The following is a 12,906-nucleotide window of genomic DNA, read 5'->3' on the forward strand; positions in this document are numbered from 1 at the left end:
CGGGTTGCGGGCTGTCCGCTGGGGGCCCGGGCCGGTGACCGGGCAGAGATGCGTCCACTGCCCTCACTCCCACCGGCTGAAGCGGGCGGGGCGGAGGGGCGGAGCGCGGCCGGGATGGGCCCGCCCGTGCAGCACCCCCTCTCCCGAGACTCGGAGGGAGCGCCCCGCGCTCAGTGCTTGATTTCACGGACACCCCCACGTCTGTTTTCCTTGATCGCGACACGGATGACGTGGCTGTTTCATGAGAAACTTCAGTTTTCCGGGGAAGACTTCTCTTCTCTGGACCTGGCTCCCGGGCGACGCCGCCTCCAGCTCCCGCCATCCCGCCCTCCTTTCCTCCGCCTGAGAGCCGCAGGTAAGACTTGGATCCCTGCGGGGGTCTGAGCGCTGGCAGCCGCCTGGGCTGAGGGGCTGGGCTCGACGCCTCCAATTATCTGAAAGGTATAAAAAATCAATGCTGGCCGAAAGCTGGGCGGGATCGAGGAGCCTCATCCTGGAGATGGACAAGGACATTTCTGGGAGTTTGCAGGTACGGAAAGCTTGGCCAGAACCCTGGAAGCGTCGCCACGGCACCGCCTCAGTCCTTCGAACGGTCCCAGCTTGGAAGCGCAGCCCGGGGTCTTCCACGAATCTCTGCCCAGGAGTTCTTGGCTGAAAAAGGGCACTGAACACGAGGGACCACTGTGGCGCAGCTGCCTGCATCCCAAGGCCGGCCACGTGCCAGGAGCATTTCTTAACCACATTCAAACCAAACTGGCTGCAAAGGAGAACAAGAGGCTGGGATGTGACAAGAACGTTAAAAAAAAGCTCCAACTTCTGCAGATCCTGGAAGAGAGGACAAAACCGGAGCCGATCCTGGGGCCTCCTGTGGGCCCCTCCATGCCCTCCATTTCTTGCCCCCACCCTCATCCCACCCCGCCCTCCCCGGCCTCCCCAATACTGAAACCGCACCAAAGTGACAAATCTTTCCGTGTTACATCTCATTCAAATAGATCTGTAATCTCACAGTGATGAGAGGAGAAAGTCAGGCCTTTAATAATTATAATAAAAAAATAATAATAATAAAAAAGCTTACAAATAGCAATGCAACATCCCTCCCACTGGCCCCCCTCCCTCCCAGGTGATGGACTGACTGTTGGCAGAGGACAGATTACTCGGAATAAAAAACAAACTCAGAACCCCCGGAACAAGCCACACTGTCAATGATTTTCCATACACGAGAGAAACAAGCAGTCAAACGTCAGGCCAGGCTGTGGAGAACAACACTCTAATTTTTCTCTTTTTTGGATTACATAAAGGCTTTCCCTTAAAAAAAAAAAAGATAAAATAAGAAACAAATAAAATTGTACACAAATGCCAATGTCCGACACTCCACGAAGGGGGTGCGGCCGCAGCACTGAGATGAAACCCGGTGGGGGTCTCCGTGAGCTTCCCCAGGACGCCCCGAGGGCGCGTGGCGCCCACTCCATGCGGCGGCGGCTTCGGGGGCAGAGGGCCCGAGTCTGCCCGGCCGTGGCTTCATCCACGCCGGCAGAGCAGGGGGTCCCTCGCGCCCGGCCCGGTGCCAAAGCCCCGGCCAGCGCGTCCCTGACCCCTGCGCCGATGTGCTGTCCTCTCACTCTGTACAATTCCTTGTTTCCAAGGCCAAGTCCCGACTCGGGAGCGGGGTGAGTCCCGTCCTGCGCAGGCGCTCACGCCGTGGTGATGGCATTAAGGTCCTTCATTAGTCCTTCCAGGTGCGCCATCTCTTTGGTCAGCTCATCCGGCTCGTAGCTCTGGGGGAGAGGGCATCGGGTCAGTCACAGCCGCCCCCCTGAGGCCCAGAACCGCGCGTGCCCGACCCAGAGCCCCCTACTGGGGTGTGAGGGTCTCTGCCTTAAAGAACAGAAAATGCTACAAAGGGGCGAGGGGGGCGGAGAGGGACGGTCATTGGACAAGCCCCAGGGGAGGGGGATTTCAGTGGGGGAGAGGGGGGCAGAAGGCCAGTCCAAAAGTCTATGAACAAAGGACGGGGCGGGAGCAGCCAGAGGCCGGTTCCACAGGAGGGAGTAATGTGTAGCAAGTTGGAAACTTGGGCTGGAGGTCACTTGGGAAGGTCTTTGAAGCTGAATAAAGGGGCTCCATATCCTACAGGCACAAGGAAGCTTCTTGAACAGGAAGTGACCCATCAGACACTTGCTCTAGGACGGAGGAGGAAGGCAAGGGTCTGGCTGAGGGGTGGGGGCGGCTAGAAGCCAGGGAGGTGGGAGGAAGGGCTGGAGATGCAGCCGCCACAGAGGAGCAAACAGAGATGGGGGGGGCAGAGAAAGAGCAGCACAAGGGGACAGAATGTGGTGACACCTCTAAAAGAAATGGGGAGGGGCCGCTCGGGGCGCAGTGGATGGAGCACCAGCCCTGAATTCAGGAGGACCCGAGTTCAAATCTTGTCTCAGACACTTAACACGTCCTAGCTGTGTGACCCTGGGCAAGTCACCTAACCCCAGCCTCAGTTTGATGAGGTCAAACTGTATGATTACTTTGTTAAAAAAAAGTTTCAGAAAAATGTTAAGAAACTGAGGACAAGCAACGGAACCCGATTCGTCCTGAAGTTCTCCTACCCTGCTCCCTTTCCTCAGCAACCTGAGAATCCCACCTCATCTGGGCTCGCTCCCCCGGGGAAACGGGGTCCTGGGGCTGCTCGGGGTGGGAGGAGCCGCAGGGCGCCCAGCCTGGCCATGACATCCCCCCCTTCTCCTACCCACACACTTGCTCGATCACCATAAACTGGCCAGAGCTCCTGCATCACTGCGGACAAAATCTTCTCCATGCCATTAAACAATCAAAAGTGTTTTCGAGCACCCTTAAGGACTGAAAATGAACCCACTCCAACAGGCTCGGGCACTCTGCCTGCAGCGGCTCGGCCCCTGAGCCTCCCCCTCCCCCTTCTGCCTTGGAAGAGGACGGGAAAATTCCGCGTAAATCCTGTGCTTGGCTCCCTCCCTTACTACCCCGCGACTGCGCGAGGTCACCAGACTCGGCCCACGGCCACACTGAAGGCTCAGCACTCAGTACCCAGCCCCTGAAGCACACGGATTGTGCCCAATGGGACTTTGTCTTTGTTCTGCTCAGTCCCAGCAGCTGGGACGGGAGTGCATCCTCCGCTGGGGGAGCGAGGGGCTCTGGAGCCCAGCAGCTGAGACCCCGGTGGCTGAGCAGTGCAGGCCCTGACCCACCCCCGGGGGGCCCTGAGGTCTCTCTGCCCTGATTGCCTCTAAGACGGGCACTGGGAAGTGGCCCCGCTCCCTCTGAGCCCTAATGCAGAGCCAGTGGCCAGACCCACATCAGTCCATCCTCTAGGGCTGGACTGGCGGGAACGCTCTCTCTCCAGCCCTCTCGTCCCTCTCCTAGCCCCAGGATCACGTCCACTGCCACTCGGACGCCTCCCACGCCATGTCCGGTGCTGTTTCGGTCCTGTCTGACTCTCTCTGACCCCGTCTGGGGAGGTTTTGGCAGAGATACTGGCGTGGTTACCATTTTCCTCTCCAGCTCATTTTACAGATGAGGAAACTGAGGCAAACACAGTGAAGTGACTGCCCAGAGGCACAGCCAGGCAGTCCCCTTCCCGTCCTCTCGGGCACGGGCACAGCCGCCCCCTGGGGCTCCTCAGTTGGCCTTCCCTCTGCTGCCTCTGAGAATCGAGCCTTTCTCGCCCTGCCTCTGTCCGAGGGCCTCCCCTGGCCCCAGGTCTCGGTGTCTCCCCCTCCTCAAAATGACCTTGTATTCCCTGCGTATTATTTCTACACGCTCCGCTCTCTCCCCCACAGAAGTAAGTTCTTGGAGTCAGGGTCACTTCTGTCTCCCTGGGACAGAGCCCGGCACCCAGCGGGGGCTGCAGCAAATGCTTGTTGGCTGACTGACGGATGGACTGGCGTTTCCTCACCTGCTGCAGATTTTCAACCACCACTGGCAATCCCAGCCCTAGCGCTCTCAGGCTGAGAACCTTCCGGGTCATTTATCTATTTTACTTTCAGGGGAGGCAATCAGGGTTCAGGGACTTGCCAGGATCTCACGGCTAATGCACTGTCTGAGGCTGGATGTGAACTCCGGGGCTGGGGCGTTACCCGCTGCACCACCCGGCTCCCTGGGCCGCCTCTTTCCGCCACACAGTCCTGATGGCGCCCGCTCAGTCTCCCGCAGCAGAGACTCCGGCCGAAGCAGAACCGGCCCCTGGCCCTTTAGTCCTCGGGTTCGAGCCCCAAACTCAGGCACATTCCGCCCCCTCCCCCTGGTCACTGAGGGATGCAAATTCAGACTGAAGAATGAGTGGGGATGGCTCAGGGGAAGGGGGAGCAGGCAGCAGGAGGGAGACACGGACAGTGTCTGTGCCAGCTGCTGGACTGCCAGCTCAGCCCAAACTGCAGCCACGGCCCCGTAGTGTCTGGGCAGATTCCCGGCGCCCTCACAGACTCAGTGCTGACGGAGCCGTGATACCACGTGGCAAGACTCTGAAGGCAAGTCACTTACACTCTCCGAGTCGTCCAGCATCCTGGTGGTCTCCTGCACGTCAGGGGCGCTGGGGACGATCACAGGCATAGGGGGCCGGCTTCTCCCCAACGTCCCGATCGACGCCGTCTTCACCGAGTGAAGGTGATGGTTCGGAGCTGAGAAGGAAAGTTTGCACTGTCAAGAATGTGCTTGGCCACGGCCTCTGCCACCAGTGGTTTGCTCAGATGGAGCCCCCCGAGGCACCGAACCAGGAGAGAAGGGGGCAGAGCTAATGCCAGAAGTGGGTCTGGGAGTTCAGGGGGACCAATTTTGTGTAAAAAATCCCCCCCCGCCCAGTGTGTGTGTGGTATGTGAGAGACAGAGGAAGGGGGGGGCAGGCTCCTCCATGAGCTCCTCCTCCCTCCCCGTAGCAGTCGCCCCTCACCTTGCTGGGACAGCAGAGGTGTGCTGGGTAAGGCGGGGTCGTAGGCGGAGGGCCCGGGGGGCGGGACTGCTGGCACGGCGAAGCTCTTCAGCGGGTGGGAGGGGCGGACGTGGGCCGTGGGAAGGGTGGGGCCAGAGCCTTCTTCCTGGGCACTGGACAAATAGGAAGAGCTGGTGGCTCCCTCGGGGTCTGGGTGGTCAGTGCAGCATGTCTGAGACGAGGAAGCGGGCAAGGTGTCGGTGCTGGGGGTGTTCCGAACTGATTCTGTGGGCAGAAAGGGAGAAACCCCAAACCATTAGCAGTTCTTGAGCCCAAGAAGATGCCAGAGCTTAGCCTTTGGGCCCCTTCTAATGCCAGGCTGAGTCCAACCATTGGCCGACACTTTTCCCAACAAGGGAGGCATTAATGGCAAGCTGTTCTAGAAACAGCCCCGGCAGCACGAAGATCTGTTCCTACGGTTTCTTCTATTTCACCAAAATCTTATAAGTTCACTTAAGTGTCCCTGGGCCCCGGCAGGCACTACAAGAGGTGCCAGGGACACTGGGGAGGAGCCCGTGCCTTCCTAGAAGGGGGCACAGATAAGTACGGCACACGCCGTAGCGGGACGACATGAGATGGAACATTCACAAAAGGGAGGATTACTGGGGCGTGGGAGGCCCAAGGACGGTCTACGGAAGAAGAGGCAGCGAGCCAGAGCTGAGGAAGGCTGGGCCGAGGCGGGCGGCGTCAGAGCGAAGCAGCAGCAGGAGCTGCCCGCGGGTAATGGGGAGCCCCAGCAGGAAGTGACCCTGCCCAATGTGGGCACTCGGGAGGCCGCTGCGGGCACCCTGAGGAGAGGCGGGGAGCCCGAGGCAGGGCGGCAACGGGGAGTGCGGAGGAGCCGGCCGAGGCACGGGCGGGAGGAGGACGGCGTGGCCAGAGGAGAGAGGGAGCTGGACAGGGAGCGAGGCGGCGGCAGCTCAGACTTATTTCCTGTTGGACGTGCTGAGTTTGAGAGGAGCACCAGGTGCCCGGGTCAGGGCAGCAGCAATGGGAAAGAGCCATGGCGCCAGAGGAGACGGGACAATCGTCTGTCCCTGCTTTGGGATGTGCTGCCTAAGGGGATTTGAAAGGTGGTCACTAAAACCGAGGAGGGCTCTGGTGGGGGAAGAACAAAAGTGTTGAGAGAAGAGCAAAGAACCAGGACAGAGTCTTGGGCTGTGTCTCTGCTTTAGGGACCATAAGGACGCAGAACAGGGAAAGAAAACAGGAATTTCTCTGAAGGACTCAGAAGCAAATGGGGAAAAGTGGTAAGGAAAGCCTGCAGACCCATATTCCTGATATACAAAAGATAATAATTCTAAACTCTCCCTAATTGTTTGCAGCCCTCGATGATCCTCTGTGCGCTCTCTTCGATCCACTTTTACGCACCAAAGAACCTTGAGGTGCCTACGGGCTCCCCAGTCCTCACTTTAGTGTCAGGAGAAATGACGGTCACAGTTGCTGGCCTCCAAGAGTTCTGGACAAGACCGCCTTGTTCCTGGGCCCAGACAGACCCACGGAGCTGGAAGGGAGCTCCTTTGGTTTGGAGACATTTAGTGAGGGGGCTCGGAGGAGGAGACAGCTGAGGAACCTCAGACCAGCCAAGTCTGGGGTGGCTCAAATTGTCAGCCTGCTTTTCTCGGCATCAAACCTACTCCCAATTGCCCTCCCTTCTCCCTAATCTCATCCTCCTTCCAATATCTGAAGACAGCTACCATGTGCCCCTCAGCCTCCTAATCTGTGTGGGGGGGACCCCAGGCTGCATCCTTCCCTTGCTGTCCCTGTTTTCTTCTGTGCTTCCAATCTTAATGTCCCTTTAAATCTGAAGTTTCTCCTTGATTGTTTAGTTCAAATGATCAAATAAAGGTCTCTTGATTAACTTTACATGCCAGTCTGAAAATTCCAGTCAGCCTAAAGGAGGATTTTGACAGAGTATTCATAAAATCTCCCCCCCACAGAGCTGGGAAGGGCAGCCAGTACTATTTTGTGACCTTGGCCAAGTCACTTAGGGTTACCTCAGTTTCCTCAAGTGTAAAAAGAGAGATCATAATAGCACCCACTTCTCCAGCTGTAATGAGAATTGACGAGTTATTTGTAAAGAGCTCAGCCCAATTCCCGTACAGAGGAGGCACTTACAAATGCCTGTCCCCTTCCTCTGCCTTTCCCTTAATCCAGTCCCATGGAGCATAATTTTTTCAGCTCTTGAGAAGGTGGCTGATGATGGCGTATTTGGAGGACTAGGGGAGGTTAAAGGGCCTCCAGTTCATCCACTGAGGGAACCAGGGGCATGCTCAGGCCGGAGAAGAAAAGATGACCCCTGTGAAAGGGGCCAGATTTGTCCTGCTTAGCTTCAGAGGTCGGCGTGAGGAGCCGGGGCAGCAACTGCCAAGCAGCATGCTCCTGAGCATGGGGGGTCCCTGGGAGATGGCAGGATCCTCCTCTCATGGCTGCCCTCCCGCAAGCACAAGCTAAACGCTGAATGCTCCTCCTAGGAGACCTTATGATTTGGGTGTTACGGTAAAAAAAAAAAAAAAAAAGTTTCAGAAACTGACTATAATGTAATATTCAGTAAATCCCTTCTTATATAAAGTTGGCAAATCAGGGACAGAAAACCCTATTGATGGATGCACAAGCATAAGTCCTAGAAAGAAGAACGCAACTGTGAAAAGTAAGTCAAGTGAATTTTGTATCTCAAAACGTCTATCTCGCTCCCTTTCTCGTAATTTGTAGCTGATCTGCACTGGCCCCTCCCTGCCCTTCACTTTCTTCTGCCTCTGGAAGCTACTGTGTCTGTTATTCAAAGAGCTGCCACTTTAAAAATGGCTTCTAGAGTAAAGAATCCTTTGGAAAGCAAACTGTTTCCTTCAGATTTTGCTGAATTCTATTCCTCATACCGTTGTTAAAACCTTGTCACGACTCACGCTAAGGTGTTTCCCACGAGGGCAGGGGAAGAGGCCCGGTTCCTAAGGGCACGGTGGCCTTTCACCCGCCGTCCCCTCTTCCCTGCGGCACACTCAGCACATATCCCCGCGCTGTCTCAGAGAGCAGGTCCTCCTAGCACACAGTGCCTGGCACCCGAGCTGCTTGCCAAGCTGAGACACGGTGAGGAAACGGGGCGAGCCTCTGTGGCTCAGTCTGCACTTTCCCTCTCCGATCAGCCCAACGCCGAGCCTTGTCACTCAACACAGAGCCGAGCTGAACGCCCGGAAGGGCCACTGCCACGGCTGGCTGCCTGGTGCCCTGCCTGGCGTCCCCATGGACGGCGACACCACTTCGAGAACTGAACTGAATTCTCGGGAAGACACGGTTACTGCACTCCTTATGCTACTAACCCAATGTTCCAATTACCCAGCAGGAAAGACCTCCCCCACTTTGAAGTATCAGCTAAGCATTAAGTGTGTTCTTTCCTTCCAAGTTCTCATGGACTTAAAAGAGAAGTAAACGATGGAGAAACTACTGACACAGATGCAAGTTTATGGCCTTACAAAAATGAGGTTATTCATTAAAATCACATACCTTACAATGAACACTCAACACAGGAGAGAAAGGCTGGAGGTGAATTTGAGAGACAAAAGAGAAACCGTTTAGGGCAATCCTAAATCATAGCCGGGAATCGGTTAGCTGCGGCCGAAGGGCGGAGAAAGCTCCCCGGCCCCACGACGACACTGGGACTCGTGTAAATTCTTGAGCATTTCACTTCCCCCAATTCTCTGTGGACAGAGTCTGGCTGGTCCTCAACCCTCGTCTCTCACCTGTAGAATTAGCCCTGTCTGAATGGGACAAGGATGTGCCAATGGGCCATGGGCTGCCCTGAAGGTGGAGATGGCTGCGGGTCGGAGAGGCGAGGCTGCTGGAGTGGAAATGATGGTGAGGGTTATCGAGGGAATGGATGGGATGGGCACTAATCACGGCTGTGGATGAACACAAGACAGAAAAATGCTTAACATACCGTCACAGACACACGCACGTTACATAACATTACAATCGGCCCCTTCCCTCCCCACGTGCAATCCAACAGTTCAAGGCCCTGGGAAAAGGGACAGTCATTTATTGTTTTGCATTTATTTTTATGTCAACATATTCTCTTCGAAAATTACTTACAATGCAAATGTTAATTTATGTTTCTCATATGCTATAAAAGTATATTAAATAAAAATCCTTCAGGAAACGTATGAAACCACCCTGCTAGTTTTTGTCCGAAGAGCAAGACACGTGATATATACTAGTTCAACACAGGAATGGATGGGGGTGCATTTGTAATGTACACAAAGTGATGTAATGGGCCTGAAGAGGCGGCTTCTCTTGCCAGCCGCTCACCCAGCGGTCCTTGCGAGGGGCAGCTCCCAGGGAGGGGGAGACGCGTGCTTTCTTTGTTTCACTGTTGAGGGGTTTGACTGCGTTCTTTCTTCATTCTCTACTTTGCCTGATGGGAGCTTAGGATGCATTAGCTCCTTTGGGCATAGAATCCAAATTTGTAGTTTGGGGGGATGTCATGTACTTTTGAGAAAGGGAATATAATTCTTAATAAAGGATCTTTTTACATATGAACTGGGCTTAAAGAGACATGCTCTATACAAGGGCACCAAATGCAAAAAAAGGTACTCAAGTCTGAGTCTGGGAAGAACAGTCACTACGAAATTCCAAAATTCACTTTCTCAATCTAGCCAGCTAAACGACTAAGAACAAGATGCCAATTTGATCTGTAAAAATCTTTTTTCTTTCTTTTCACAGAATTTGAAATAAAAATACAATTTTTACCTTACACAAAGGCTCTATGATCGCTATGATTAAGCTTAACTCCCTTCTGAGATTTAAGAAAATGCTGTGTCATCAGGGCAGTTAAAGAATTGTGGTGTACGCAGCCTGAGGGGAGTGAGTGGAGGGCTTGGCCACCAAACCTCCGCTTTCCCCTCCTCTCCACAAGGCAGAAGTCTGGCTGCTTGGTCCCTACACTTCAGAGTATGGGACTGACTCCATGCAAAGCATCACAGAGAAGCAGCACGGAGCAGTGCAGCTGGCCTCGGAGCCATGTCCTGGCTGAGGGAATTGGACCAATGTCCTTGGCTTCTCCGGGCCCCAGGCAGCTCTCAGAGCGGGAGCTGATCTGCGGTCAGAAAGAATCACTCTCAGGGAACTCCCTGCACTAATGAAATCACAGGTTTGGGGAAAAAATTTAAAAAGCCCCTAAGGGGCCCCTCCAGACTAACTCCTGCAGCTTAGGCCTTTCAGGGATCGCGGTGCACACCACACCACAGAAGCTCTAAGTCCCAGGAGCAGAGCAGCAGGGTCGCCAGGGAGCAGCAGCTCTCAGGGGCTTCTCTGGGGGCCGGGGCAAGGACATGCGGATGTATCAGCAGGAGCAAAGAAATGCTGTTCCTTTCTCCATCAGCAGGAGGAAGACAGAAGGATAAATCTATGCTCCCTTCACTCAGGTTTAACGTCTTCTGGTTATTGAGACTCCTAAGAAGGTCAAGCTCCTTTTTAACAGCTCTCTTTTCTCACCGGGTGTTTTTGCAATCTTAGCCTCTACCTAACCAGCACATCAACAGTTGCTTTATTGTGGGGGAGCCAGGTCAGTTGGATTCTTTAGCCCTCGGCAGCACTCAGGCTTTGGGGAGAAGACCTCCCTTTACTCGTGACCAGGACGTATTGGTGCCTTCTAGTTTAAGATGAAGGATGGCAATAGGAATAATAATTATTGTTATAACAACTATGGCCAAAATTAGTGCCATAAGGATGACTGAATTAAGAGAGATGACTCATATCTATTTCCTCCCTACTCAATGGTAAAGTCATTATACATCAGTGTTTCTACCATGCATGTTATATCCTCTCTCTCCAAAAAAAATGAAAGAATTAAGTTGACCATCTTTTTCCAATATACATAAATTGGGAACAAATCTGAAAATAAGGATGATCACTCTTTTGTTATTTTTTAAAGGAAAAACTAGTTACACACGTGTGTGTGTATGTAAATAAAGACTCTGAATCAAAACCAACAGAAACTGAGATTCATTGATAAGTTAGTCCTGAAAATGTAAGAAATGACCTGAAAAAAGGAGCATGTCAATGCTTATGGGTAAATTCTTGAATCTTCTGGCCAGTTATTAGCCAAATGCAGCTTATTTTTTCCCACTTCCGTTTTTCTTGAACAGAAACTGATAACTAATTAATGTATAGACTATTCTTGCTAAGCAATTCTTCAGAATCTCCCATCAGCTACATATACATGTAGATGGGAGAAAATTTTCACTAAGTTTGTCCAGGAACATAATGGGAATGATTTTCTATTACTGGGAGAAGGATTTATTCATGATTATTTAATTGAAATTGTTTCTCTGTGCCTTTGGAATGGACACTCCATGCCACAGGGGAAGTTATTTTTCTCAAAATTCCCAATGAGCCAAGGTAGTTAAAGGGCTTTACTCTCTTTAAAACAATAAAATATTCTTAAGAAGCTTTTCAGCATTGAACCGATATTAGGAAGGATAAAAGCTGTTAAAAAAACAAAACACACCACCAAAACAAAACAAAAAACTCCAAAATGGCCCTTGCTTTCTTGTATAATGATCCAGTCTTTATGTTTCTCCACCATGTACTTCTTGTTGGGATGGTCAGGTCTGCTTTTAATGTGGACACTCTATTCCTCTGAGGCTATGGTTCCCTCACTACACAAGAAAGGACGATCACTTCAGTGGTTTTTAAATCCTTAATTTAAAAATTCCAGGTGATTGATGCTTCTTTGCGAGACAACATCAATTTTAGACTCTTGGTAGGTTTCTGATTGGCAGGTGGTTACCATTCATGCCTTAAACTCTCATCATTAAATTTACTGATGAACACTGATATTAGGGCAAAATTAAGTTAGCCACTAGTGCATAGCACTTTTCAAATCTATTAACACAACTAATGAATGAACAGAAATATCCTAAACTTACGCTGGGGTGGCTGAGAGTCAAAAGGCATCATCATTTTTGGTCTCATTCCTCGCCTTCCAGCCAGTGTAGACATACTGTCTTCTGATTCATGCCCTAAACACCAAAGATTAAGTTAGATACAACTTAGTAGTCAGTCCAGCAATAACCACTTAGAAGCTTGATTTGAACAATTTTAGTGTGGTGAAACCAAGAAACAAAGACACCATGGTTAGTTACATGATGAATAAGTCTCAAAATACTTCTTAAATGTCAAGGAAAGAGAGAAACTCAGGGTAGCCCTCTGAAAAAAAAGTGGCACTGAGGGGTCCCCTACTTCCTTTCACTTGGTCCTTTCACTTCACATTTTAGCTAAATATCAAGAGAAGTGAGGGCGATGACATGATAACGTGACACGAGTATCAAATGATCTCTTTTTTTCAATACAACTTTGATGAGATCAATCTTGTCAAACAAAGTGAGCAGGGAAACTAACTCCTTGTTGGCTCATCACTCACAACAAATTATCCCCAGACCATCTATGGAAATGTTGTGTAAGCAGAGATTTTATGAATTAATTCTTTAAAGACTGTCAAAAAAATGTACAAAAAGTTGACACGTTTAATAAAAACCTATAGTCTTCACATAAGGGGTGGGATGGGGAAACTTTTCACTGACAACTAATACCTCTGTATGAATTTCTTCTTTGATGGATATTGCTGTCCATGGAATTATCCACAGGGGTGATATCCTGGGAGTTTCGTGGAATTGGGGTATCAGTCATGATTGGGTTTGGGTCTGGAGACTTATCAATAGGCTTCAACTCTAGTCTCTCATGATGGATCCAAAGGTCTGGAGGCTTGACGTCTTTGGAATTTCCTTTGTATTTATGGGAGCCATTCACAGATTTGCATGCAGCTCGCTTCCTATGTAGAAAAAAATATAATTAAACACACAATCAAAACTCCTTATAATATTTTTCTGTGAACAACAAAAAGATCAGTTTCCTATCTAAAAATAAATGCAAATACAAGATCTGCCCATATGATAATAGGCAAGAGA

The 12,906-nt window shown here is 51.6% G+C and overlaps 1 protein-coding gene across 8 annotated transcripts in view; it reads right to left on the reverse strand.

The window, feature by feature from the left end:
- Nucleotides 1-1,011: 1,011 nt before the first annotated feature.
- NEO1 (neogenin 1) overlaps nucleotides 1,012-12,906 on the reverse strand; it is a 224,933-nt gene continuing 213,038 nt past the window's right edge. For 6 of the 8 annotated variants that reach the window (XM_074296254.1, XM_074296252.1, XM_074296251.1 and 3 more), the window contains 6 exons: nucleotides 12,532-12,770; nucleotides 11,869-11,961; nucleotides 8,683-8,841; nucleotides 4,910-5,173; nucleotides 4,504-4,640; nucleotides 1,012-1,775 (listed from right to left, as the gene is read on the reverse strand). In XM_074296254.1, coding sequence (XP_074152355.1) covers nucleotides 1,692-1,775; nucleotides 4,504-4,640; nucleotides 4,910-5,173; nucleotides 8,683-8,841; nucleotides 11,869-11,961; nucleotides 12,532-12,770 — 976 coding nt within the window. In that variant the 3' untranslated portion in view covers nucleotides 1,012-1,691. The remainder of the gene's footprint in view (nucleotides 1,776-4,503; nucleotides 4,641-4,909; nucleotides 5,174-8,682; nucleotides 8,842-11,868; nucleotides 11,962-12,531; nucleotides 12,771-12,906) is intronic. The other 2 variants (XM_074296256.1, XM_074296255.1) reach the window with 1 other exon arrangement.

The sequence above is a fragment of the Sminthopsis crassicaudata genome, chromosome 2 (genome assembly GCF_048593235.1).
Source record: "Sminthopsis crassicaudata isolate SCR6 chromosome 2, ASM4859323v1, whole genome shotgun sequence".
Lineage (NCBI taxonomy): Eukaryota > Metazoa > Chordata > Mammalia > Dasyuromorphia > Dasyuridae > Sminthopsis > Sminthopsis crassicaudata.